General features: G+C 34.7%; 2 protein-coding genes across 2 annotated transcripts; one reads left to right on the top strand and one right to left on the bottom strand.

The window, feature by feature from the left end:
* The first annotated feature begins 6,704 nt into the window (after nucleotides 1-6,704).
* On the top strand, nucleotides 6,705-11,457 carry LOC129877062 (uncharacterized). The gene is made up of 14 exons (XM_055952539.1): nucleotides 6,705-8,091; nucleotides 8,581-8,784; nucleotides 8,903-9,007; nucleotides 9,232-9,297; nucleotides 9,400-9,579; nucleotides 9,729-9,803; nucleotides 9,904-10,004; nucleotides 10,196-10,298; nucleotides 10,381-10,447; nucleotides 10,555-10,685; nucleotides 10,769-10,825; nucleotides 10,936-11,073; nucleotides 11,147-11,239; nucleotides 11,330-11,457. The coding sequence occupies exons 1-14, from the start codon at nucleotides 6,802-6,804 to the stop codon at nucleotides 11,417-11,419; spliced, it is 2,700 nt and encodes an 899-aa protein (XP_055808514.1). The 5' UTR covers nucleotides 6,705-6,801; the 3' UTR covers nucleotides 11,420-11,457.
* A 1,672-nt stretch (nucleotides 11,458-13,129) lies between these two features.
* On the bottom strand, nucleotides 13,130-22,176 carry LOC129880740 (putative casein kinase II subunit beta-4). Its single transcript, XM_055954917.1, has 5 exons — nucleotides 21,695-22,176; nucleotides 19,893-20,111; nucleotides 14,168-14,277; nucleotides 13,872-14,037; nucleotides 13,130-13,668 (listed from the first exon to the last, which is right to left on the bottom strand). The coding sequence occupies exons 1-5, from the start codon at nucleotides 21,924-21,926 to the stop codon at nucleotides 13,538-13,540; spliced, it is 858 nt and encodes a 285-aa protein (XP_055810892.1). The 5' UTR covers nucleotides 21,927-22,176; the 3' UTR covers nucleotides 13,130-13,537.
* Between the last annotated feature and the right edge of the window lie 4,937 nt (nucleotides 22,177-27,113).

The following is a 27,113-nucleotide window of genomic DNA, read 5'->3' on the forward strand; positions in this document are numbered from 1 at the left end:
AGCATTTTAGATTTTGATATTTTATTCGGACATGTTAAATGATATTACCTTTAAAAAAGTCCAACTATCATATTGTTTTTCAGTGAAATGTACTCCCTCACTCCCCATACCCGACCTCACCCCACTCCCTATCCCCCATAATAAATATATATATATATGAATAGAGACAACAAATCATATTTTCAATTATTAATATTGATTTGTATTAGCTTAGCACTAGACTTAATATAATTATCAAGTTCTCTTCTTATTAATATAAAACAAATTTTTCGTGTATGAGTTAAATAACTCCATACACAAAAATCGTCTACTATATAAATAATGGACATGCATATTAACTCAATGATCTATTCAAATAAAGACTTTATTATATTAAATAAAATAAAATAAATAGTCTTTACAAGGGATTAAAATGTAATACTACATTCACATGCTTTAATCATACATTCACAACTTTAACACCCATTTCCTCCACATGCTTATCAAATGCCTTCTGAGGTAAGCCTTTTGTAAACGGGTTTGCCAGATTGTTCTTCGACTCAGTCTTCAAAACTCCCACATCTCCCCTTTAAGTTATATCACCAATCAAGTGATATTTTCTCTCAATGTGCTTACTCCTTTTATGGATTCGTGGTTCTTTTGAGTTAACAACTGCACCATTGTTATCACAATAAAGTGTGATTGGTGCTTCAACCAAAGAAAGTGTCACGCCCCGAGAGGGTACCCTAGGTGTGGTCGACACTCGGAGATCATTGTTGGCCCCAAGCGAACCACTTGTTCAGATTACTAGTTCAATAATTCAGCGGAAGACTCAACTCAATATAAATTTAACTCAAGTGTGCATTTAAAACATCTTCATCAATAAGTAAAGAATAGATTTAAAATACTCAAAGTATAATATACTCAATGTCATAAACTCAATAATAAAATTATGGTTTAAAAACAGATTCTGAAAGAATCCTTCTACTCAACTCTACTCTATCTATGAAGCCTATAACTGACTCATATGAAGGTGTCGAGACAAGTCCACGTTTACCTCAAAAAACTACTAAATAATAAAGGAACGACTGGAAAGAAAGGAGCTCCTCCGAATGCAAAGAGGTCTCACCAAAACTAGAGAAGTAAATCCTCAATGATACGTTTGTTGATAATCTCTAATACCAGTGTCTGCATCATAAAACGATCCAGGTCAATTGGCGTCAGTACATGAAATGTACGAGTATGTAACATAGCTGAAAGAAAACTTTGTCAATGATACTCAACTCAACTTAGAGGACTCACTCTGAAATGACTCAACTCAATAAAGCATGAAGTAGAATAATACAAATGCTTTAAATAATATGCAGTAAGAGATGCAACTCAATATATAAAAATATAATATTTTACTCTTAGGGAGTTTCTCTAATCGACAACCATCACTTATGAGCTAGTGATAATACAACGCTTAAAACTGTCATTGTTGCAGCCATCCAATACCTTGCCAGGGCAAAGGACGCTCAAACTCATGGATCCAATATAAAAGTCCTCTTTTGGGACAAGAGAGGCTTGGCTCTATCCTACGCTGGCTACGTAATTTATAGGCTCACCCCATATCGGTACTCAATACTACTCCCAAGATATTCTATTATGCTCATATACAATATGTGAGAGAATTTACTCAATTTACTCATTTAGTCTCTTTAGGACTTTAACTCAAGACTCAACTCATGTCAACTCAAATAATGCATTTAAAGCATAACTTAACTCCTCTACTCATCTTTTCTCTTTGAAATAGGTATAACCTTAACTCAGTGAATGCATTTAAAATAAGAATATAATTTAACTTGTCAACTCAATCTCAAAATAGATGTATTAATGTAATAGTGCTCAACTCGTTTATATTTAAAATACTCATGCTCAAGATAATAATTAAGGGATTTGTCAAACTCATGCTCAAACTCTTCCTCAATCAAAGGTGAAAATATTCACTCTTCAAACTCAAAATAGTGCAAAAAATATTTAATGCAAAACGTTCACAAATCATTCTTTAATAAAACTCCATCAATGCATAAAATATAAATGAAATCTCAATTAGGGTTTATGTGAATGAAAACACTAATTCATACTCTCAACAAGATTCAACTCAAGAAACTCATCAAGAAATATTGTAGCATATACAAGAACATAATGGGATTTATGTGCAAAACTCAATGGGGATTATAAAGATTCAAGAACTCAAGAAACTAAAGTTAAAACTCAACTCAACTGTTTAATGGTAGAATTTAGATGTAGGTCACTGGACGAATTCAATCCAATGCTATGATTAGCCTTACATACCTTAAAAGCTCCACAAATCTTGATGAAAAATCTTAACTTGAACTAGAACAATTAAGAGACCCTTTCTTGAAATTCTTGGATTCGTTTTCATGGAAACCCTATGGTTAGGATTTAAGATTTCTCTTATCGATTCATGAATAGATGAAGAAGTTTGGTTTGAAAAGCTTGAAATCTATGAAGAAGGACTTACCTTGTTGAAGAATCTTGAAAAAGAACCCTAGCTTGATGCTTTCTTAAAAATTCTTGAGCGTTAATGTTTAGGAATGAATGAGAGGGTTTTTAATGAGGAAAAACTGATTTCTACACGTTTAGGGACATTAAGATAACTCCCCAAAGAGTTAAAGGACAAAAATACCCTTAAATAAATAAAGGTGGCGGCGTTCGGCTTAGGCAGTGGAGTATGTGTCCTTTCCGTGTTGCGGATCCATCGTGGACTTCTTCTAGGATGGAGCATCTTGAGTAAAATGGTCATAACCTTTTGCTCTGAACTCCAAATTAGGAAAACATGGCGGCGTTGGAAAGAGTACACGTAGATCTTTAATATGATAGGTCATGGGCCACTTAAATCTTAATATTTGCAGAGATATAGTTATTTGAAGTTGATCCTTATATGATCTTATATGAAAACTCAATCGGTAAAGGATCTTTCAACTCGACTTAGTACTAGAGGTTCCTCATGACCCCAATTCACCTCATATACAATTTAAATACTTAGAAATTGATCCTAAGATATATATACAATTAGAAGTCATCGGATTCGGACCTATATGCATAAGAAGAATGACTCGAGTCTTAGCTTAAAAAATTTTGGGGTATAACAAGAAGCACTCCAAGCTCTTTTAAAAAGTTTCCCATCTAAACAGCCTCTTTAGCCACCTCAGAGGCAGCTACATATTCAGATTTCATGGTGAAATCAGCAACACGTGATTGCTTTATGCTCCAAACTATGGCTCCACCTCCTAAAGAAAATTCTTATTATGAGGTAGATTTTCTAGAATCTCTATCTAATTGGAAATCTAAATCTGTATATCCAGTAGGTACAAGATTGCCAGGATGCAAAACAAGCATGTAATCCCTAGTCCTTTTCAGGTACTTGATTATATGCTTAACTGTCGTCCATTGTTCTTGCTCAAAATTAGAGTGAAATCTGCTAACTATGCCTACAGAAAAACAGATATCTGGTTTAGTGCACAACATAGCATACATGAGACTCCCTACAGCAAAAGCATAGCAGATACAACAATTTACACACGAATACCAGAAACAAGGATAAAGTGCAATGTCATAGAGAGTGATGCATATTTTTCCTAATGGTACACACCCGTTAAATCTCAATCTGAGATCCCTGGGGAATACATCTGTCCATGTAATCTGTCACGAAGCATGTGGCCCGATCCCTCATGTAGAACCTACCACAGAATGTGTGGTCCGACCCCTGTTTCTCATAGAATCTGTTATGGAGCATGTGGCCGGTCCCTTATTTCTCATCATTTCTACAAAGTATCTCATCACTGTTGTGTCACAAAACCGATGCAAACAAGCATGTTCATATGTATAATGAGAAGATGAGAATGTCCATATCAATACATCATCAATAATGAATCAACCAAATCGCTTAAACCATTCACAATACATCACACATCATTATATCATCAAGTTGTCTTTTATTTCCCTTTTTTCTTTATTAGAATCATTCAATATGAACAAGTGACCACAATTTTCAAACCCTTAATCCCATTACTCCCTAGCACATACAAATAAGAATACATGATTCTATATACTTAACAAAGGGTCAAGAAGTCCACTTTCCTCAAGACAGTAACCAAATCACTATGGTACTTGAGCTTTTCCTCTCCGATGAGTCTCCAAATCAACACAATTTAATCAAATATGAATCACAACGAGAATACAAGAACAACAACACCCAAATCGTTAATTTTGAAGACCGGGCCAAAACAATCCAAAAATTCATTTCCGAAAAAGTAAGAATAAATCTAGAAATTTACAGAAAATCACGTTATCCAAAGGATTTGGAACTCGTCGGTGAAACCAATTCGAAAAAGAGTCAATACAAGTTTACAATCTCAATTTTACAAAAATCCAAGTTCTTGAGAAAAACCCACAAACTTTTTGAAGTTCAAAATCATTGATTAAAGGTTAAATAATGAAATAATTAGTGGGTAACGAAGGTTTGAAGTCAAAATTACATACCCAATCAAAAAATCTTGAAAGAAATCCTTAAAAAATCATCTCTACCGAGCTTACAAGACTCAAAAATGGTGAAATAGAGAAGGAATCCTAACTTTTAGAATTTTCATTAACTACCAAGGAGATACACCCGCGAACCATGTTTTGTGAACGCGGAGCCTAACCATGTAACCTTTTGCGAACGCGGAAGCTACTCCTCGAACACGAAGGTCAACGGCCCAACCCTTGGAGAACATGGTTGGGGCTCTGCGAACGCGAGGGTCTACCTCCTTGCCCTACATGAACGCGACCATGACTCGCAAACGCGAGTATCGCCCAAACTCCACGAACGCGGTCGATGCTCTACGATTACAGAGAAGGGAACCAGACACTAGAACACAATAACAAAACAAGGCTCAAGAATTCACTGTAAGGATCTTTGGGATTCATTTGGAATCCCGTGCACACAAACCAAACATGCTACCTAACAAAATTCGATGTTCCGGACTCAATGGAACCGCCAGAACATGGATTCAAGATCTCAATGACAAGAAATCCATTTAATCACAGTAAATAACTTAACACTCAATAATCGGAACCTCTGAAAATTCAACCGAGACCTCTCCTAGGCCTAGAATCATCCCCTGAATCTAATGGAATCATCGAAAATCCAATCTGAGCATCCGAACTCTAAATGTTGACCAAAGTCAACTCTTAGCTTAATTTCACTTAAACTTCCAACTCGAGGACTCTATTCCACGTCAAGACTTCAAAATTGAAACCGCTGACAGTACTAGATCAAATTTCGCCTTCTGGTGCTGATGGAACTAACATAATTTCATTCCAAGACTCGTAGCTCCAATTGTTACCAAAAATCACTTTTGAATAATTTAATCCTCCAAAACTCAAAAGCTTTCAAAAACTCAACTTTCCAATAAAACTTCAAAAACTAATTTTACAAACTAATCAAGCATGACTAGGGACAACTATCGGAAAGGGTAAAACAGTAATTTTTCAAAAATGACCTTCAGGGTCATTACAATAACAGAAGCCGCAATTGAAAGCCACGAAATCGATCTGATCAAAATCTGGTATTTGTGACGATAATTTCCATGACTCCGAACATGATCATGTATTGTGTGCTTGAAACATTGCAAGCAGCATGGTGACCATGGTTGTGGAAACAATTAGAGCTTTTGACAGCAACCATGCTAATAGAAGATGCAATGGTGTAGCCAATTACAACTCCAACAAGATTTACATATTGAATCACCCCACAAAACTTAACGTGAACCCCACCAAGATTGGCTCGGACAACATCCATATAAGTATAGTTAAATAATTTATCCGCATTCAATACAACAACAACAACCCAGTGAAATCCCACATCGTGGGGTCTGGGGAGGGTAGAGTGTACGCAGACCTGACTCCTACCAATGTAGGACGGCTGTTTCCGAAAGACCCTCGGCTCAATAAAAACATAGAACAAGGTCAGACAAGAATATTAGAGTAAATAAGTAGATAACGAAAACGGTCCAAACAATAGTATAATCAAAGCACAAAAAACAGTACATATTATTATTGGATAATAACATAAATACCATAAATAACATACAGCAGAGTACAAGAAATCATAGTGCGTTAATACGCCTACGAATAAGGGAGAATAAAACCAATATGTACTAGCCCTCTACCCTAATGTGTGTCCTCCACACCCTCCTATCCAGGGTCATGTCCTCGGTAAGTCGTAAATGCGTCATGTCCTGTCTGATCACCTCTCCCCAATATTTCTTCCGCATTCAATATTTAAAGAAAATCATATTATTTTACTATGACTAAGGTTATAACATATTAACTAACTATGGTTTAGCAATAAGAGTGTGTGATCCCCGTTCCAAAATAGTTTTCACGTTTCACTTTTCGAGAGTCAATTTGATCAATTTTCCAAACTAAATTATATTATATTACGTTAATATTTTAAAATTAAAATTTATATATTTAAAATTATATTAATAAAATACTATAAATCATAATTTTTCTCATATCAACACGATGAAAAAAAATACACTTTTAAAATATGTCTGTCATCATTTGACTCTAAAAAATAATAATTGTGACAATTATTTTGAAACGAAAGATGTAATAATTTTCAAAATAATAATATATGTATAAATTATATATTACAAAATAATTGTGTCGTCTTTATTCCAAGTTGGCAGTTGATAAAACGTTGCAACTGAAATATAAGCCCCCGCCAAAACCCCTCTTTCTCTTCTCTGTTTTCTCTGTTTCTCTGCAATGGCTTCTTCTTCTTCCTCCAAACCAAAAACTGAGATTCTCCGACTTGCAGGGGCAGATTTTCTTCCCAAACACAAAGGTCCCGAACTCCGGCCTCTAATATTGGAAGATGATGATCCTCCCCAGGAGAAAGAAAGAGTCCTTCCGAGCAGTGATTATATCAATCTTCGAGTGAAAGCCAGACAAATTCTTGATTCTCTAAATCATGCTGACATTCAACAACTCTTCGTTGACAAAACATTGTTACAATTCTGCAAATCCGAATACCCAAATGTATTGTGTGTGAAGCTATCACAGCTCCTCCTAGACTCTCAAAATAGCCCTGAAATCAAATCGAAATGCTCCATTCTCCTTCACTTTCTTCTTGATTCTCCCCGTCGTTCTACAAGTGTCTGGAGTTCCACCTCCTACATCATCAGGACTGAACTCAAAATCGCGATTCTTGAAATTCTTAAACAAGATAACCCCAAACAGATTTGCAAACAGATGTGGAAGACAGCATCTCAGATATTCAGCTGTGTTGTTATCGAGAAACAGGGGGGATGGCAGGGTATGCTCAGTTTATTTTGCGAGTCTCTAAATTCGGGTCCATTGTATGTTCAAGATTGCGCCCTTATGTTCTTTTTGGATTTGCCCACGTGTCTACGCGAAGAACTGAGTCAGTCTGTTGAAGATCTCCGTTTAAACTTGTTGAATAAGTTTAATTCTTCCAATGGAGAGAGAAAAGTTTATGCCTTGGCTGCTTTAGTTAATCTTGTTCAACATATGTCTAGTGATTATTACTCTATGTTTCATGATCTATTGATGCCAATGATAAAAGGGGTCTCAGATTTTCTCGATAATGACGTTGAGGAGGACAATGCACAGAGAAGTCTCAAGAAATTAGCAGAGTTAGTTGGGGCAGAGCCAAGGTTTTTCGACTCGTATTTGGATCAAGTGTTTGATGCAATGATTACAATTAGTGAAAATGATAAGTTGGGAGAAGAAACAAGATATCTTTCTGTAGAAATGATGTATGTTTTTGATGATATTTCGATAAAAAGGGTAGACAAGAGGATTCTAGGAAGGCTATGTTCTGAGTTGGCTCGGATGATTTCACTTATCCCTGATGGATCACGAAATTATCTTCTCGGAGAAACTTTTATGTTCAGGATTTCAATGGTAAGGAGTAATGAAATCCCTATGCCTTTTTTACTCGGGGAAATACCAAAGGATATGCCTTCATCAGAATGGCGGAAACGATATGCAGCAGTTCAAATCATTGGTGTCATTGCAAAAGGATGTGCAAAGGTTTGCGTATTATTAAATTTTTTACTACAAAAGCGTATATACATATATGTTTATGTATGTAAATAATCATAGTTATTCATGGTTTACCCAATGTTGAGCTTCCATGTTATGTTGTCCAAGCTCTGAAGTACGCGTGGAGGTGTTAGAGTGCCTTGAGGGAATGAATTGTTGTCTCGTTATGTGGTTTTAGATGATCCTCACCTAGTGAGTCAGCTCTTGAGCAGTTGGTTTTGGACGATCCTCACCTAAAATCGTATTGGATCAGAACTAATTTTCTCAATGTTTTTCTCAACTTTCAGCACTCACCTTTGACATGAGAAACTATCCAGCCTAATAACATGTTATATAGTTCTGCAACGCCTGAAATCTTCTGTGTATAATCTTCAATATTTTGCTTTCTACTTCTTTCTCTTTTTGGGTATTTGCAGCCTATTTTGGGGTTAATTCTTGATAAATTGTGACTTTATTTTCACCTGTTGTTATTTTCAGGCCATGAGCGATAATCTTACTAAAGTGAAGAAGGTGGTGTTGATAGCAACGCTAGATCCCTCTCCCACTGTCCGTGTTGCTGCTATTAGAACAGTAAAATCTATGAGTCTAGACCTATCCCCATATACACTGGATCCATGCGCTGACGTGCTTATTACTTCGCTATATTTAGCACTTGCAGATGGTGACAATCCCCTCAAACAGGTGATCAGCAAGAATGATGGACTTTTCATTTTAGTCAAATTCAAATATATTGTCTAAGTTACTTAAAATTCATATTATTTATGTTAATGAAATCTAATTGCTTTATTATATTTCATAGGCTGCTGCTGCTTCAGCGATGCGTTCTCTTTGTGAGAGATGCAGTTCATGCATATTAGAACCTCGCTTGCAAACAATTGTGAGCAAACTACTTGAACTCATCCAGGTAGAGCTATTTGACTTTAGACATCTTACAGTGTGATTTTAACGAATAACAAGATTTCTAAGAAAAGAAAACTAAGAGATACTACCATTTTGTGCTAATTTGAAGAAAACAGTTTATATTTGCATTGACATGTCCCTTTCCATTGGCATTTCCTTTAGCTTAATAGTGTTATTTTCTTTTGCTTAACATGATCACTCACGTACCTAACATTTGCTTCCCGTTAGAGTCCAAATCCTGAGGTGCAAGCCGAGTCCTTAATGACTCTAGCAACCGTTGCAAGATTATCAAAGGTCCGTCTTGATAGAAACTGACATAGTTTTTCATTCATGCTACTATATTTCCTTAATAATTTGTTGATGGTGGTGTCTGAAAAAATTACGCTTTATGGATAGGATCTCTTCTGTAAATGCTATGATTTGGTCATCACTTCTCTAAAAAAACTTCTAGCTGAATCAACAAGTATATCGGAGCAAGACAATGCTGTTGAGTTGCATTTGGACAAAGCTGTTGAGTGCATTTGGACAGTTGCAAGGGCTGTTGGAAAGGATATATTCAAGAAAGATGCTACAGAGGTGACGTTTCTTTGTTATATCTTTTATAAGCAGTTGAGTCTTACTTTTTAAAGCATATTAACATTATTGCTTAAAATTTTCTCCGCGATTCAATACTTGTGTTCATTTCATTAACTGATTAAAGAATCTATAATTTTCATGCATGTAAGGTTGTGGCCATTCTCGTGAATGTTCGATGGTATTTAGGGGAGGATGATCATAGTTTGAAAATTACCCTTCTACGAGTATGTATGATCCAAACAACTTGTAGAAAAATATGTGCACATAATCTTCTTGTAATTAACTGCTCCCAATATAACGGATGCTCTACTATTTGTGTTGAAGGCATGGAAGAAGCTTCTTAAATGTCTCGGATCTTGTTTTTATCCATATGTGAAAGATATTATGCCTGATTTGCTCCGCTCTGCTAGACTTGGCTCGAATAGGTATGCCCAAACTTCAAAAGTGCTTCATTACTAATTGAATGGTTTGTTTCCACACTTCTCAGCTGAAAGTTGACATTATACTAAATGAGATATGCACATATGCTTAATAAGCTGCAATTTGAAAGAACATGTTTCTTTAAGGTTCTTAGCAAACTTTGGCTTTTCCATTAACACACTGCATTTCTATACAGTGCCACAGAACGTGTTATTCTGACGGAGAAACTTAAGGCGTGTAAACTTTTACTTCGCTTAACTAGACAGTTCAAAGGGAAGTTCTTTCCATGGATCGATCAGGTTGGTTCTGAAGATTAGCAATTTCACTAGGCATATGCCTTTCCTATTCAAATTTGACATTAGGTAAACATTCCTTGTGCAGGTTTCTGACATAGTGGTACCACTTGTGAAATTTCATGATAAAGATACAAGAAAAATAGCTTTTTCAGGTACCTGTTTTACTTCATAAAGCCTTTCCCTTTCTTTCTTTTTTCTCTCATTCTCCCTAATCTTTTCCCTTCTGTTATGTATTTTTGATACCTAATTTTTGTTCAAGTCATGCCGAAGCTATTGCACTCAGCAAAACTTTCTATTGAGAACAAACAAGCTCATGACCCTACAAATTCCTCCTATCTGCATAAACTAGTGCCCCGAATTGTACCGTCTCTGCTGGAAGTTCTGGATGAGGTACCTCCAGTTTATATACTTTCCTTTTTCATTCCTTCTATTCTTTTGAGTAACCAAAGTTTTGAGTTACATTTTATATGCAGGAAACGGACAGTGAGATGTGCGCAAAGATATTGAAATCATTAACCAAATGTATCAAGGTTGGTCATGTTATCAAATGAAAATCCTGTTTCTTTCTTGTCATGTTTTGTCTTTTTGATATGTGGAACTTGCCTGAACCTCGGAACAATCCACTAAATTCTGTTTACAGATAGCTGGAGGATTTCTTAACGAAAAGAAGATTCAGCAGACAACTAATGCGATAGAGAAGGTTCTTAAAGCAACATCAAGAAAACATTTTTCACAAGAGGAAAATGTGAGTAAGCTGGAAAAAGAGATCATTAAACAGGTGTGTAGGTACCATCACTTCCGAATACTTGTGATCGATTTCCTGTAGGTTTGTTAAGCCTTTTTTGGTACAGGTTGTAACCTACTTCCGCGTATTGATCAAGATATACAAGGAAAACTCCGGTACTTTGGTCAACAAATTTTTGGAATGTATAAAAGCTATGATGGTAAGTTTTCTTCATCAATAAGCATAAGTAAAAAAAAAAAAACTTTTAAGTGTTTCTTTTAGTTCATAACATAATATGATCTTCATGCAGGAAGATGATGTGACAGCAAAAGAGAAGGAAATTGCACTTTTAACCTTCAATGAAGTCTATCTGAAATGTAAAGAAGCTTTTATTAGGTAATTTCTTGGAAGAGGAATATAAAACTGTCTAAAATTACTTTCCTGGTCCTGTAAGAATTAGTAGGCTTAGGATATTTTTAAAAAATCCAAACAGAAAAGTACTAAAAGAAAAATCTATTACACTAAATGTCTTTTTTTTTAGTACATATATATTGAAGTTTTTGATTTAATATGAACCAATTAATTACGGATTAAGCGATGTATTACTATATATTTCAGCCACTGCCAATTATGTATCTATAGTTATTCTTTTTTGTCGTTTTAGTATAATTTATACTCAGTAATTGCATAATTCTCTAATAATAAGTAAATCATTCATGTTCGAAAACTTCCAATCATTCATATGCCCTTGTGCAAGTCCCTCACACCTCACATTTATCATTATCACTAGTTTTAAATTTGAATTAACTACGCAAAATTTATTGGGCTTTACATAAACCAATCAGTGTTTAACGAGTGTTTGTTTGCAAGCGTTAACATTAATATGCTTTACGTTCCATTTTAATCGTCGCTTTTTCATTAAAAAATTAATTCCAAAATAATTTTGAGTATAAAAAATGACTCGATTCAAGTAGATTAGATTTGTATATATAGACTAATTTAGCTGGGTTATATGTGACGGATAATTAATATTTATGATGAGTCAACTTGAACTAACCCAAATCACGAGTAGTAAATTCAAAGTACAAATTATTTTTGTGTAGGCTTTTATACATTTTTCTCAACTTAGAAGTCCTAGGTATCATATTATTGATATCTCATTTCTGCGAGGCACCTAGCTAATTAATAAATATGTGATATATCATTTTTAAAGGGAATGCGACCATCAGTGTTAATTTAAACCTTAAATATTTAACTGCTTAATAAGAATATGAGCATTAAGAGCCCGTTTGGATGGGCTTATAAGTTGGTCAAACCAACTTATAAGCCATTTTTAGCCTATTGTGGTGTTTGCCTAATGCTAACTTTAAGCCATAAATTTCTTAAAGTCAGCCAAAAATGAAAAGTTAGGATTCCTAAACTTTTTTTTTCTAAGGGCTTACAGCCATTTTCTTTGACCATGAAAATTACTTTTATATCCCTTATATTTTAACTAAATTCCCAAACTACCTTTTTTATTCTTTTAACCCTAAAATTCACATCATTTTCCTCATTTCTTCGGCATAAACACTTTTATCCAAACACTCAACTGCTTATTTATAAAAATAATTTTCAGCACTTCAAAATTCTAAAAGCACTTCATACATAAAAGTTACTTTTTTTAAGCACATCCAAACAGACTCTAAATGTCTAACAAGGAAAATCTTGGAATTCAAGTCAAAAAATATTCATTATTCATCCGCTCAATGTAATCAAAGTAGTACTCCCTTCGTCCCAATTTTATGTTATTGTTGTTTGACTTGACACAAAATTTTAAAAAAGAATGGACTCTTGAAACTAGGTGATCCAAACAAGTAAGTCATAGATATTTATATGGTTATAAATCATCTCATTAAAATGAAAAGACATTTTAAAATTACAATTAAATTACTACTAAATATAAAAATGTATCATTCTTTTTTAAACCTTAGAAATATAAGTATATCACATAAACAGACAGAAGAACTAAAAGTAACTCTTACCAATTTTCAGGTTGCTTATAGTTTTGTTTTGTTTTTTTGGATGAGAAGTGGTTGCTTGTAGCTTTCACTAAAAGCCCCAAAACTAAGTATTGGAATAACATATTTAGCTTGGATATAACCATTTTAATATACCATCACACATCATTACAATTGGAAATTGTCCTAAAAAGAAGGGTGATGTACCCTAGTCTATAATCCTGATGAGCGGAAAATGGACCACGAAAAGTGGTCGTCGATGGGGAAATATAAATCAATCCTCCAACTGGTGTGAAGAAACAAGCTTACAAATGCTGTCATGGCGATATTTCGGGTACAAATTTCACCTGACAGATTGGCCAAGTTGCCTTTCATCAATGAAGAACAATGTTTCATAATTATCGCCAACTCCTCTGCTTCACCTGTCTCTACCATGACGAATTGTACATCAAAGCTACCTGGCAAGAATCATTACTGGCAGAAAATTTGATCTGTTCACAACATCATAACGGACTTTACTGTCAAGTCTTGTGGATCTTGAAACCGAACACCCTGGGGATAAAGTTTTGCGTTGGTTTTTGCGGCTTGAGGTGCCCGTAAGTCATCAAGAAGAGATGAGGAAATGTTGTCCCAAAGTAAGCTCCATCAATATCTTTAGCAGTTAAAGAAATTATATCCAAGGATAGAAATGTGCTCTACTCAAGCAACCAAACAAAGAGCAATATGCAATTTATGAGCAGACCTAATCTCAAAAATCAAAATTGATATGCGATTTAGAAGTGTGCGCTGTGTGCAGAGAGAGAGAGAGAGAGAGAGAGAGAGAGAGAGAGAGAGAGAGAGAGCAGAAAAGGATACTGCCTTGGTACTTTGATCGAGGGTAATAGATGTCTTCACACTTCGGACAGTATATTTTTACAGTACTTGCACGCGGAATATCTGATTGACCAACGGGGAGACAAGGCTGTCCACTGCAGTAAACTCGTGGGCATCTTCCAAAGTCGTAGTTTTTGTACTTCTCCAACTGAAAGGTTTGTCCCAGATATTAGGCACCACCACCATCTCATAGACAGGGTTAAATGTTACATAGTAAAATGAAACATCAAAAGGATGAAAATATGAAAGTTTACAAGAAAATGTGGACAAGCAATTACCATAGCAGCAATTCCCTTGCTAGTCAAAATGTACCGAACGTGAATCAAACCATACAACATCTCTGCTGCCGATTCAACCAATTCATTCTGCTCCTCTGTGAACATATCACCTATTCAAAGAAGGAATAAATTGACGAACTGCAATTGTCTTAATATGAAAGATGATACAGCATTTTGGATATAGGACAATATTCTTGGTTGCATAAAGACACAGACGGAAGTTTACTTAACACTATAATGGAGGATGTGTTTCTAACTTGAAAACATAAAACAGAAAAAATAAATGAATCATCATTAAGTTTGGTCTGCCCCAAAAGTCCAAGGATGTACTGGTAACAAAGACATTTTCAACTTGGGCATCTGAAAATAGATTCAAGACTTGCAACAAATAGCTTGTTTGATCATGCAACAGAAATTATTCAAAAGCATCACATATATCATTTTTTCCAAAACAACAGAATTATTTAAGAGCCATGATAACATATTAACCCCCCCACCCCACCCACCAAAACAAAGAAAAATAAAAGGATAACTCAGAATGTTTTATACAAAGAGATGGAACTGCAAAAGAAAATAGCACTTTGACATAAAATAATTAGGAAATAACACTAGTTTATTCAAAAACTCCGACCGACAAAAAAAAAATTGAAACATAAAACTCCAAAAGTTCCTAAGATGGGAATCTACATAAAAAAATGCAGAACTCATTTTTGAAAAATTACCCAATTTTCCAACTCAGTTCCCTTCAATGACTTTTTACTTTTTCCATGTTCTTAATGGAAAAAATAAAAACAAAACAACAGTCCTAAGAAAAATTAATAAAGGGTGGATTTTTAGAGGGATGTTGTCCACCCATAGAAGCTAAAACACCAACTTGCACCTTTAACAATTGTTTGCATCACAGGTTAAGTCTAGATCTATCTTAAACATGAGCACGAACCTCTCTCAATATTCAGAAGTTCCACATTATTTATACTAACTTTTCTAATTATGCCAACCTTGAAAAGCAGAAAACATTCACCAAAAGAGTATCAACTCAATAACTGAAATGCCTGCCTCCTCAGCACAGATTCCTCAGCTTTCAAGAAGGAAGTCAATTACCAATAGCCTCATCATAGCCCTCACCTAACACATCTACCCCTTCTTTCAATCCCTAGGCTCCAGCAAGCAGTGTCACCACCCATACATTATGTGTATGATACTTATTCATATGTTTTAAGATACATACAGGTTAGTTTTCTAATGCAATTATCGAGAACTGTAACAGATTTAAGTTTGCTGTGTGCTTCAGATGCTATAAGTCGATCACCAATTGCACTCTTTTATCAAACTAAGCATTGAGCTCCACACCACCCACTAAAGATCGACATTTAAATACAATCGACAACACCACAAAATTCTCCACTGTGATTGGAGCAAGTTGTTGCAAGAAATACCACTCTTTTTGTTTTGGATAATCTAAACTGATTTATTCCTGCTGATAGCTCCCATTGCATCATAACAATAACATAAAAGAGAGGTATTGTAATCAATTGTAGTTATACTCTCAGTTTCATTTTTTGTGATTTATTTGACTGGACAAATAGTTTAAGATAGTAGTTTGATTTAAATATTATTTTGGCTTTAGTGAAAAGAAAATATTACTAATAGTCGTTGAAAAGTTGAGTTGCAAAGATAGCATCGCATAAAATTTAAAATGTGAACTTCATGAAATTGAATTCTTGAAAGTAATGAATGTTGTAGATTGGTGTTTAGGGATGGAATGGGGCCGGGCCGGGCGGGTTTAGAACTATGCAGGGCAGGCGGGTTTAAAGTTATGCGGCGTGGGGCGGGTGCGGGACGGGTTGAAGTAATTATTTTTAAAATTAATGCGGTACGGGGCCGGGTGGGTTGTGGGTTTTTTGGGGTTTAAGGTACCAAATAATAGCCTAAAGAAAATTAAATCTTTGTAATTACTAAAAATCAAAGATATAAACTTTTTATATTAAACTTTGACTTTAGTTTTAACATTTTTTATTAAAAAAAAAATAAACTAGGCGTATAGCGGGAGCTTTAGTGCACCGGGCTGCCCTTTTTTATCCAATGAATTGTGAGTTGTTGAAATGCTAATTAGAAACAATTAATTAACGATTAAGAAATAATTGTTGAAATGTTAACTAGAAACAATTAATTAGTTGCTGATGTTGATTAGCAAAAAATGAAAAAAAAAATTATAAATTTTATTTTTCATATTAAACTCCATTAATAAAGAAAAAAACTTAAAAATTTATGCGGAGCGGGTCTATGCGGGGCGGGGCGGGTTGAAACTGAAATAAATTGTCATGTGGGGCAGGGCGGGGCAAGGCGGTTTAAAAAATTTGCAGGCTGAGCTCAACCCGCCCCGCACCCACCCCATTGCCATCCCTATTGGTGTTAAACATTTCCGGATGTCCAAAAATCAAAAGAACCATATACATTTGGAGTAGAAAGAGTATTATTTTCTAGTGCAAGTCATTAACTGGAAATGATAAGGTAGAAAACAGACTTAGAAACAAGATTTATCCATCCACAGAAGAAACTAAACTGAGAAAGAAAAAAAAAACTAAACCGAGAAAGAAAACAAAAAAGGTATCTCCATCTTTTGTCACCATCAAAAAAGCAAATACATGAAAGAGAAAGGAGTTAAAAGAGAAGACAAAAACTATATAACAATATTTATTGCAACACATGCCATAATACCAGAGGAAAATTGATCTCTTGATTGAAAAGAAGCAGCTCCTTTTAAGTTCTATCAGAAGTTAGCAGAGATAAACAGGAATTTCCGCCCTTTTCATCCCATCTTTCGAATTTTTGGCGAGGGCGGGTGGTTTCCTTTTTTACTTTCTGAGATGTGTGATAGAATACAATACACAATTAGACATAGGGGTGGCACCACAATTTCTACATATCCAGGTTCACTGGCTTAATCTGAAGTTGCTGCATTTGGCAAGAAGGTCACATCAAACATGTACAACCCTCTAAAACCCTACAACTTCCTCCGCCAATTTATGTGAAGGTTAAGAATGAAAGGAAGACTTTTGAAACTTGTGGTTTGAAACAAGCCATAAATATTTGAGATATTTAAATCATACCATTAAGGGTACAGTGGGAAGTTTTAAGTTAAATTGTTACTACATATAGAAAGATGTCATCTTTTGGGGACTAACAAAAAGAAGTATCACATAAATTAGGACAAAGGGAGTAGTATGTATGGGCTATAAAATGACTTAAAAATCATATGAACATAAGGATTTAAAATGACTACAAATAAGATTTATACACATATCTACCTACGGGCATTTCTACACATCATAATAAGATGGATGCAGCCTACACCAGTTGAATGAACCTGGTAGTGTGACTCAAAAAGTGTAACAACCCAACTCTAATTTGTAATTTCTAAGTTTAAGCGCCCTGTTTTAGGATCTGAGATTTTGTACAAGTCAAAATAACCATTTGAGGGGTTTGGGTTGGGAACCAAGGGAGGAAATCCACAAATGGACTGTGCAGATTTTTTTCTGGTACTGATTGCAGTCCTTCAGAACACGATCGCAGCAGGGGTATTTTGGGTCATCGCGATCGCATGGGGTTGAACTCAGTTTGGTGTGATTTTTGGAGAGGAAATCATTAAGTAAGTTCGGGTAAGTCTCTTAAACTTGTATTTGATTATATATTATGATTACCTATGAGATTCAAAACTTTAATCGTTGATTTTGAAGTGTAAAACTGAGGATTTTGTCCTAGATTCTAGAATGTGTATTTTAGGATTTGAAGGTCGAATTGATGCCAGATTGAGAATCTAATTATAGATTTAAACTTGGAAGTTTTGGGGTAACTGATTTTCAAATAAATTTTGGATTTTGACCCCGAGGATCGAATTTGAATTTTATCAACTTTAACTTAGACCATGCATTAAATTATAGGAATTGATTCCTTAGCTTTGTTTGACGTTGTTGAACATTCTTTTGGCTAGAGTTGAGTCATTTGGATGTGTTTGGGCATGGAAAGGTGGTCATAAAAGGTTGAAAGCTTGATTTAATCGAGGTACGTCAAGACTTTGACCTCAATAGGGTAATTATTCCCAACTTATGTTTTGTACATGACTTGTAATGTGAAGGGATAATGTATAAATGGTGTGATTAGTATATATACAACTATCAGGTGTAAAAGGGGAATTGAGCACTATATTTATGACATGTTGATGAAATCGAGCTAATTAAATACTAGAATAGCAAGTTCTATCTTCATATCTGTTGAAATTCATGTTTCAACTGCTATGTGGTGTACACTGTGTGATTGCCTTTTCAGCTCCTTATATAAGATTGATATAGTTGTAGAGCTGAGATGTGAAGGATTATGGACCATGAGATTCCGATATTGAAACAATATTCGGGAGTCTAATATTGATATACTGATGAGGACCGTGAGAGTCCAACGTTGAGATACTGATAAAGACCATGTGAGTCCATGATTGAGTTCCTAAGAGAGAGTCCAGTTTGATATAGAATGTGGGGACTATTGAGTTTGGATTGTGAAAGTAAATGTGGGGACTATTGAGTACATAAGATCATTGATATGATCATATGCGCTTGTGGATATGGACCAGTCCCTCATGAATCATCGACTTGGTACCTCCCTAGCGGTGTGCATGCTAATTATGAAAGAATTATCCAACAGAGTTGAGAAGTGAATTATGTGATAAAGCTTTTACCTTTACTGTCTTCTTTGTCTATTTTACCTTCTTTGATACATTATATGTATCGAACATGTCTACTCTGTTGGTTTGAATTGCAATAAATGCTTAAATGTCGTTAACTGTCAATTCATGTCTACATTCTTGTTAATTGCTCATTCCTTTATATCTCCATATAAAATGCATAGATTAAAGGTAAGGTGTCTTTTTAAGTAACACTTGTCACTACCCTGTAGGGAGCAGTCAATAAGACTTATTGGGTACACATTGGCTTTCACATGCATGCTACACTTCCTGCAATTTTTGGTACAACTTCAGATCCCAGTACCAACATGATCCACGCATGAGTTCCTGTTGTGATCCAGTCTTTCAGTAGTGTGTCATTTGCCTCTACCACAGTGATCATGACATGCTTTTATGTCATCATGTTGTTAACTTTTTCATTGTCGAAATATGTACTAGTTGAGACATTTGTACCTTTCTCTTTAGTTTGCTCATGACAATGCAACACCAGTTCAAGGGAATTTAGTTATGTGTTTTTAATTTGGCTTCCGTGTTGTATTAAATCTCTTTCATTTATGATTTTGTCGATTGTTAGCTTTTATTGTTAATGCTTCCGCATAATTAGATTTGGGGTAATAAATGATTTGGTTTCCCTAGCTTGGTATAGTCAATCACGACTAAGGGAGGATTGGATCATGATAAAAACTTATTCATTTATTCATTGAACTTGACCCAAAATTAACTTTCACGAATTTCTCCCAGCCTATATAAGAAATCGTCATCCCAATTGACCTAGAAACATCAAGTAAAGCTGACTAATTCTCCGCATCTTCCATTCACTAGATACTAATTTGTGGATATAGACCATAAGAAAGAAAAAAAAAAGGTGAACCCAATAGTTTCAAATACAAGAAAATTATATCCTTCAACTGAAAAGATAAGTCTAAAATCAATTCTCTGGAATTTCATAACAAAATATGAAGTAATCTAAACAAGAGAAAAAATATGTACCATGGGAGGATTCAACATCAAGGATGAGGTCAAGTGCATAGTCGTAGTAGGGAACTTGACTGCTCAATCCACATAGGTTAAAATCATCTTGAATGTAATCATCATCAACTTCACAGAAGAACTCATTACCACGCAGGTTACAAAACCAAGAAATCCATGAAGTATCATCCCCATCAGAACCACTAACATCAGACTCTTCACTGTCCGTTTCAGATTCCTCTACAAAGTAGATAAACATGAGAATGTACTCCTGTCGATTCTGAAATTCAATGATAGTGCATAATGGGTTGGCATAGTATGTCATACTATACCCCACCAAAAAAAAATGCACCTCGAGAAGACGAAAATATGTATGCTATTGAGAAAAGCATTGCTACATGCTTTCAACAACATAAGAACTAAGTATAAGTAAAAGACAAACTATTCTACTTAAAAGGCTAAAGTTTTTATTAATCAAAACATTAAAGGCCAAGTTAAAACAGGATAAAATAATTCAGGAACATAAATGGTAAATAATGTTAATAGGTTATGCTATATACTATACAAAAATATCAATTTTAACTTCATAACTTCTATCCAAGAACAATTGATTGATACTGCAGCTATATATATTGACCAGTATTAGCATAAAAAGACCACAAAAGTCTGTCCTGCACTTATGATTGCACATCACAACACAAACTATTTTAGAAAAAAAAGAACTCAACTTTGTAAGCCATTAACAAGAATTGAATATGTGTCAACCAAACAAATTACATATGATACCACAAGGATATCCTTCATTTCATCGTGTTGCCAATCTGAGAATATCAAAAATTCAATTTGCAAAGTTGCAACATCCACAAAGAACAAGAAGCAAAATAAGTAGATTCAGGCCACACTCATTTCATCCTTGTTCACCCTTTGTCACTTGATAAAGCTTTATCTGAATTCATTCCAGGATGCTTTTTGGATAAAAGGAACATTGCAATTACTTCCAAACAAGTACATTGTTTCAAAGACGGGGAAATGAAAGTTTTTACTATAAGAACAACTACAACGCGCCAAGAATGGATTAAGCTCCCAAAAATTTTACTAATTTCATATCAATGCAAAGGCACCCTTCCCCGGACCCCGCGCATAGCGGGAGCTTTAGTGCACCGGGCTGCCCCTTTATATCAATGCAAAGGCAAATGGATTAAGCTCTCAAAATACTTTACAGCCAAAGCCGCAATAAAAAGCATATGATATATCTTTCCTGCATCTAAGCATGACCAACAACAGTTGAAAACCATTATTTCAAAAAAAAACAATAAGAAGAAACTACATACTCCCTCCATTTTAATTTGTCTATCTCACTTTGACATGGCACAAAGTTCAGGAAACTAAAGAAAACATTTCAATTTTATGGTCTTAAACTAAGGATACGTAGAAAGAACCCAAAATATCGTTTAATCTTGTCTTCTTAAACATGTCATGTGAAATTAAAGAGTTGCCGAAAAAGTAAAGAGACAAGTTTTTGAAACAGACTAAAAAGGAAGGTAAACAAACAAATTGAAATGGGGAAGCAGTTAAAACCATGGTATTTATATTACACCTAAAGCCTAAAATGCTCATCTCCAGCAATTACTCCCAAAATCACATCTTTATTAAAACATGTTAAACCAAAACAGCTGGATCCTCTAATCTATCAGCAGCTGCAGAAATGATATGAATAGCTAATCACTAAATACTACAGTTTTTACCCGGTTTAAGCAAAATACAATTGGCTTTGTAGAAACGAAAAATATTTAATGGCGGAAGACGAAAAAAATAATCCTAACCATCGGAGCACTTGTTTTTGTTGGTATTGCGATGATCGAAATGCGATTTTCCAGCACCACCACCACCGGTAGACGTAGAGGGAACAGCTTTGTCCTTCAAAGGCCTGGATGTAGACGGTGACAACTTCTCTAAGTGTTTATCCAACGCATCGTTGATTCGTTTCCGATCCAGCGGTCCACCAACCATCTCCGACTTCGATGAACCACCACCACCTCCTCGATCTCTATACATTTCTATGAAGTATTTATCGAACCTTGCTACTATATCTATATGTGCATTCAGGAGATTACAGAAAGTTCAAGAAAATTGGAGAGAAATTGAAGCTGAGAAAGGGAAAGTGAGACGAAGATAACTAGGGTTTCGGTAACATTAGAGAAAGGGGAAAGTGGTAGAAGAAGACACAAAAGAGCTTCTATGAGGTTCCTTCTCTTTCTCTCTCCTTCCTTTTGGTTTTGTTATTGTTAGATCTTTGTTTTCTTTCTCCACCATGTTTTTCTTCATTTTTTTATTTTGTTTTTGACTTAATACTAGAGCTATGCATCGATCAGATCGGATTATTTTTGAAATTTATTAATTATTGATTTGTAGAAATGCTAAATTGTTATAAAATTATTATGATATTGACCTATCAGTTATTGGTTATTGATCATTATCGGCTCGATTATCTATTGGACACAAAAAAACATTGAAAATCACTTATAAATAAGGTGACAAACTAAATGAACCATGCGCATGTATTGATAGACTGCATCTTGCTCAAAAGCAAACACTATCATATTGTAGAATAACTGAGTATTTGAGATAATCAGAAATAAAAAATATGAAACTAAACTCTAACAGCTTGTTTGTGGTATGGTATGGTAAGTTGGTAAGAGAATCACGTTTGTTTTGATTGTTTCATTAATTACATGGTTTGGTGTCATGGTTTTGTAACCATGAAAACCCCCACTTTTTGAAACCACCAATTTGGTGGCATGTTGTTGTTTACTTTCTTTTTTTTCAACTATACTCTTACTTAATTTTAAATAATTTTAATTTACCCTTTATTCTTTATTAAACGTTACTCTAATATATCTACTACTTTCACCGTTATATTACTCATTCTCCCCCACAATAATTTTTGAAGCTTCTACACATTCTTGATATTCCTCGTCCATGAAATCCTCTTTTTGGAAACAATAATCTTCAAAGAGAGGTTGGGCCTTCTTTATGCTTCTGGGAGTTAGGATCATTTAATCCGATGACCCAATGGAAGCTTAAGATCCATGAGAAGGGTCCTCAATACCCTAGCCATCTATGAAAAGGTTTCTAGACAGCTCATTAATAAAAACAAGAGTTGCATCTCAATGAGCCCCAAAATCAAGCATGTCAGTATCAATAGAATGAGCAGAATCACAGGGATGAGATACCAAAAACTCCCCATTAAATATTTAGAGTGCCCCTAACCATAGGGAAGAAAAAAATAGAGTTTTTCTCTGATATTGTGAACAATATCACTACTAAAGATCAGGGGTTGGCATACTAAACTAATTTCAATGGGGGGTAAAGCTATCCTAATTAGGCATGTGCTCCTAACTCTCCCTAGTCATCTTTTGGTTGTTGTTAACCCCCCGAAAGGCATTATGGATCTTATAGAAAAATTAGTGGTGTGATTCTTTTGATCGGGATAGGAAAATGCTGGAAAATATCACTGGGCAGCCTGGAAAAATGATTGTTATTCTTATAATGAAGGAGGAGCCGGCTTTAGAAGCATTACATATTCTAGCAAAGCATTTAGAGCTAAAGGTGGAATATTAGAACTTCCAACTCCCTTTGGAGCTCTTTCATGTTGGCTAAATACTGTCATAATTCTCACCCTCTAATTCTTACCTAGAAAAAAGGTGACTCCCAAAACTAGAAAGCTATATGCGACATCAAAGACGAGATAGAATCTCATATTGAATGGAAGATTGGCAAAGATGATGTCTCCTTTTGGTTTGATAATTGGTGCTCACTAGGACCTATCTACAAGCTCATGCCTGTGAATTTTTCCCAATGTAAAGCTTAGAGAAGTCCTCAACCATACCACTTGGAATTGGGGCATCCTCACCTCTCAGCCTTCCAATGAGATCAAGGACAAGCTCTATTCCATAGGTCTTATGTTGGATGAAACAAGAAAGACAAGGTCATCTGGAAGCTATCTAACTCAGGACAATTCTCTTCTGTGTCTACTTGAGAAAATTTAAGGCAAAGAAAGAAAGTCAGCAATTCTATGGTAAACTGTGAAAAAAAGAAATTCCGTTTAAAATGGCTTTCCTAGTTTGGAGAGCCATCAACAATAAGCTTTCAACTGATGATAGAGTGGCCCAGATAGGCATAACCCTCGAACCCAAATGTTATTGCTGCAACACTGCTCATTCAAGAACTGATTTAAAGAACGTAAAATATCTTTTTTGTCAAGGTGATTTCACAAAGAGCACTTGACACATTTTGCTGGTCAGTTGGGCATAGGAATAAGGGAAAATAACCTTAAATTGACCCTCCTTAGCTGGTGGAATCACATATCCACCAATCATATTTTCAACTTCATTGCTAGAAATCTTCCTCAAGTTATTTGTTGGGAACTTTGAAAATCGAGATGGAGTAATAAATTTGAAGGAACTAGACCCTCAAGGTGCAAAACCAATTCTAATATTGTTAACTTCATTTTGCAGGTGACTCAAAAATAATTCAACAAAATTAATATTGGGAGATCCTGGAGAAGCATATGCAAAGCAAGCGAAGCCAATATCCAACAGATGACCAGTATCCCGATAACTTAGATCAAACTCCCTCCACTAAGAGTAAAACTAAACTGTGATAGTAGTTGTGCCGACGGATGAAGTGGAGGAAAGGGAATCATAAGAGACCAAGAGGGAGAGACTTCATCTATGCTTACTCCATCCCAATTGGCAATGGTACGAGCAACACGGATGAAGCAAATGCTTTACTCTTTTGGCTGCAATGGTGCGCAAACAAAGGCATGGAGATGGTTATAGGAGAAATTGATTCCTTACTTCTAGCCAAAAGTGTAAAAAAAGAGTGGAAACCTCCATGGAAAATCAACAACCAGGTGCAGGAGATTCAGAAGATGATTGAAGATAAAATAATTTAACATTGTCCACTGTTTTAAGGAAGCTAACAAGCCAACTGATGCTCTAGCCTCGCCAAGTCACACAATTGAGGAAATCAAGGTCTTCACCCTCTTCTCTAGTTTTCCTAGCAACATCCGAGGGTTAATTAATATGGACAAATGGTGTCTCCCCTCCTTTGGACAAAAAAAAATTACACCATCTCATATTGTCTATGATCCCCCATGAATTGACTATATTTTCTCCTTTTTGGTAGTATCTAGAGCTCTGGTCGCTACTCAATGAACATGTACAAAATTTGTGATGCCAAACTCAAAATTGTAAATTTTTACACATCAAAGATCAAAGGAGACTTCGTTTGAAAAAAAAATCTGATAACCAAAATTATCTTCTCCCTGATGCAATTTCCAACATTATTCGTGTTAACCTCTTGAGACTGTACCTCGAGAAGAGAACAACATTCTTCTTGGAAGTTCAATTCATTGGAGGAAAAGATTAGGCGAGAAAGCGTTTTTACAAGGTCAGGTTCATAATTAATCATACATATGTGAGAGAGAAAATTAGAACCTTAGTTAGGGGTGCTCACGGTTCGGTTTGGATCGGTTTTTATTTAAAAAATAACCAAACCAATTGAGTCGGTTTTTCAAATTGTCAAACCAAACCAAACCAAACTATATCAGTTTTTACTATTCGGTTTTTGTCGGTTTTTATCGGTTTTTTCGGTTTTTGTCGGTTTTTAAAATACCTTGTAGTCACTATTTGAATAAACAGAAAATAAATTTCAAAAGTATTTTCTTATTATAAATTTCATTGTAGCCAGTAGCTACTAGCCAAGATTGACGCATACATGTTTAATAATAGAGAATGACTCACCTAAAGTTTTACTATTTGTAATTGTGAGTAGCTTTTCTGCGTATGAAGTCCACATTTTATTTATTTTTACTTTATTTAGTATAATTCAAAAGAATGGCCCAAGATCAAAAATATAAAAACTCAATATAAATTATATTTTTTTCATAAAAAAATTAAAATACACACAAATATATATACAAATTTAATTTTTAAAATATGTATATATAAAGTCGGTTTGGTTCGGTTTTTTCGGTTTTTTTTAGACTTGAAACCAAAACCAAACCAAATATAGTCGGTTTTTAAATTTAAAAACCAAACCAAATCAAACCAAATAAATGTCGGATTTTTTTTCCGGTTTGGTTTGGTTACCGGTTTGGTTCAGTTTTTTGATTTTTCGTGTTCAGCCCTAACCTTAGTTATATATGCGAAGGACATTTTTGTAAATTTATCAGTTATGATACAGTACCATACAATCAAACCAAACAACAAAATTATCATTAAACAATAGTAATACATACAGTCTATCCAAACATAGTATTGTACTGTACACTATAGTACCATACCATACCAGACAATACGTACATTATGAAGCCATAGTAAACCAGCATCCAAACAGAGTGTAAGTCAATGGCTTTATATACCAAATGGAAAATGCTCAAATATACCATCGAACTTTGAGAAAAGGCTCATCTATGTCATCCGTTATAAGTTTGGCTCATTTATGCCATTTTCGTTTGAGAAAAGATTCATTCATTCTATTACAACCATCCGATATTCAAAAATAGCATTTTAAGGGTACGATCTCCGCTTATCTTAAACTTGAACACGAATAGTATTATCAATATGAATTGTGATGAAACGGTTAAAAAATTTATTAAAAGTTCTACCTCTACTGAACGTTGAATGGAAAAATTATTTTTCAAAAATACATATTTATTCCAAGAATAAATCCTCGCCAAATATTTTTAAATATTCTTTCCATCCAAAAAAAAATCCAACCACCAAAGTGGCATGCACATAGTTTCTCAATATTAGCATTGGATAGTTTATATTTTTATTTCATCTTTAAGAATACATCACAAGTATAACAAAATCATATATTTTGCAACACAAATTGCAAAGTATAATACTTATCTATTTACTATGTATACTCAATTCAATATTCACTTCAAATCAAATAATTTAATTTTATGAGAGCGAAAAAAAAACCAATTTATTAATTTCTGTATAAAGTGTCCCTTTGGTAACACCACAACAAACATTTGTGAGAGGTATTGATATCAAACAAATATATCATTCACATCTCAAAATTAAAAGATTAAGACGATTTTTCCCCGCCCAATAAAATCAACAAATTCTATGTAGAACTTAATGAATCAATAATGCCTAGAAATGACGATTGATCACAAATAAAATCATCCCCAGTAATATTTTTCTTGATTGAAAATTGTTGCAA

This window comes from Solanum dulcamara, chromosome 2, assembly GCF_947179165.1.
Source record: "Solanum dulcamara chromosome 2, daSolDulc1.2, whole genome shotgun sequence".
NCBI lineage: Eukaryota > Viridiplantae > Streptophyta > Magnoliopsida > Solanales > Solanaceae > Solanum > Solanum dulcamara.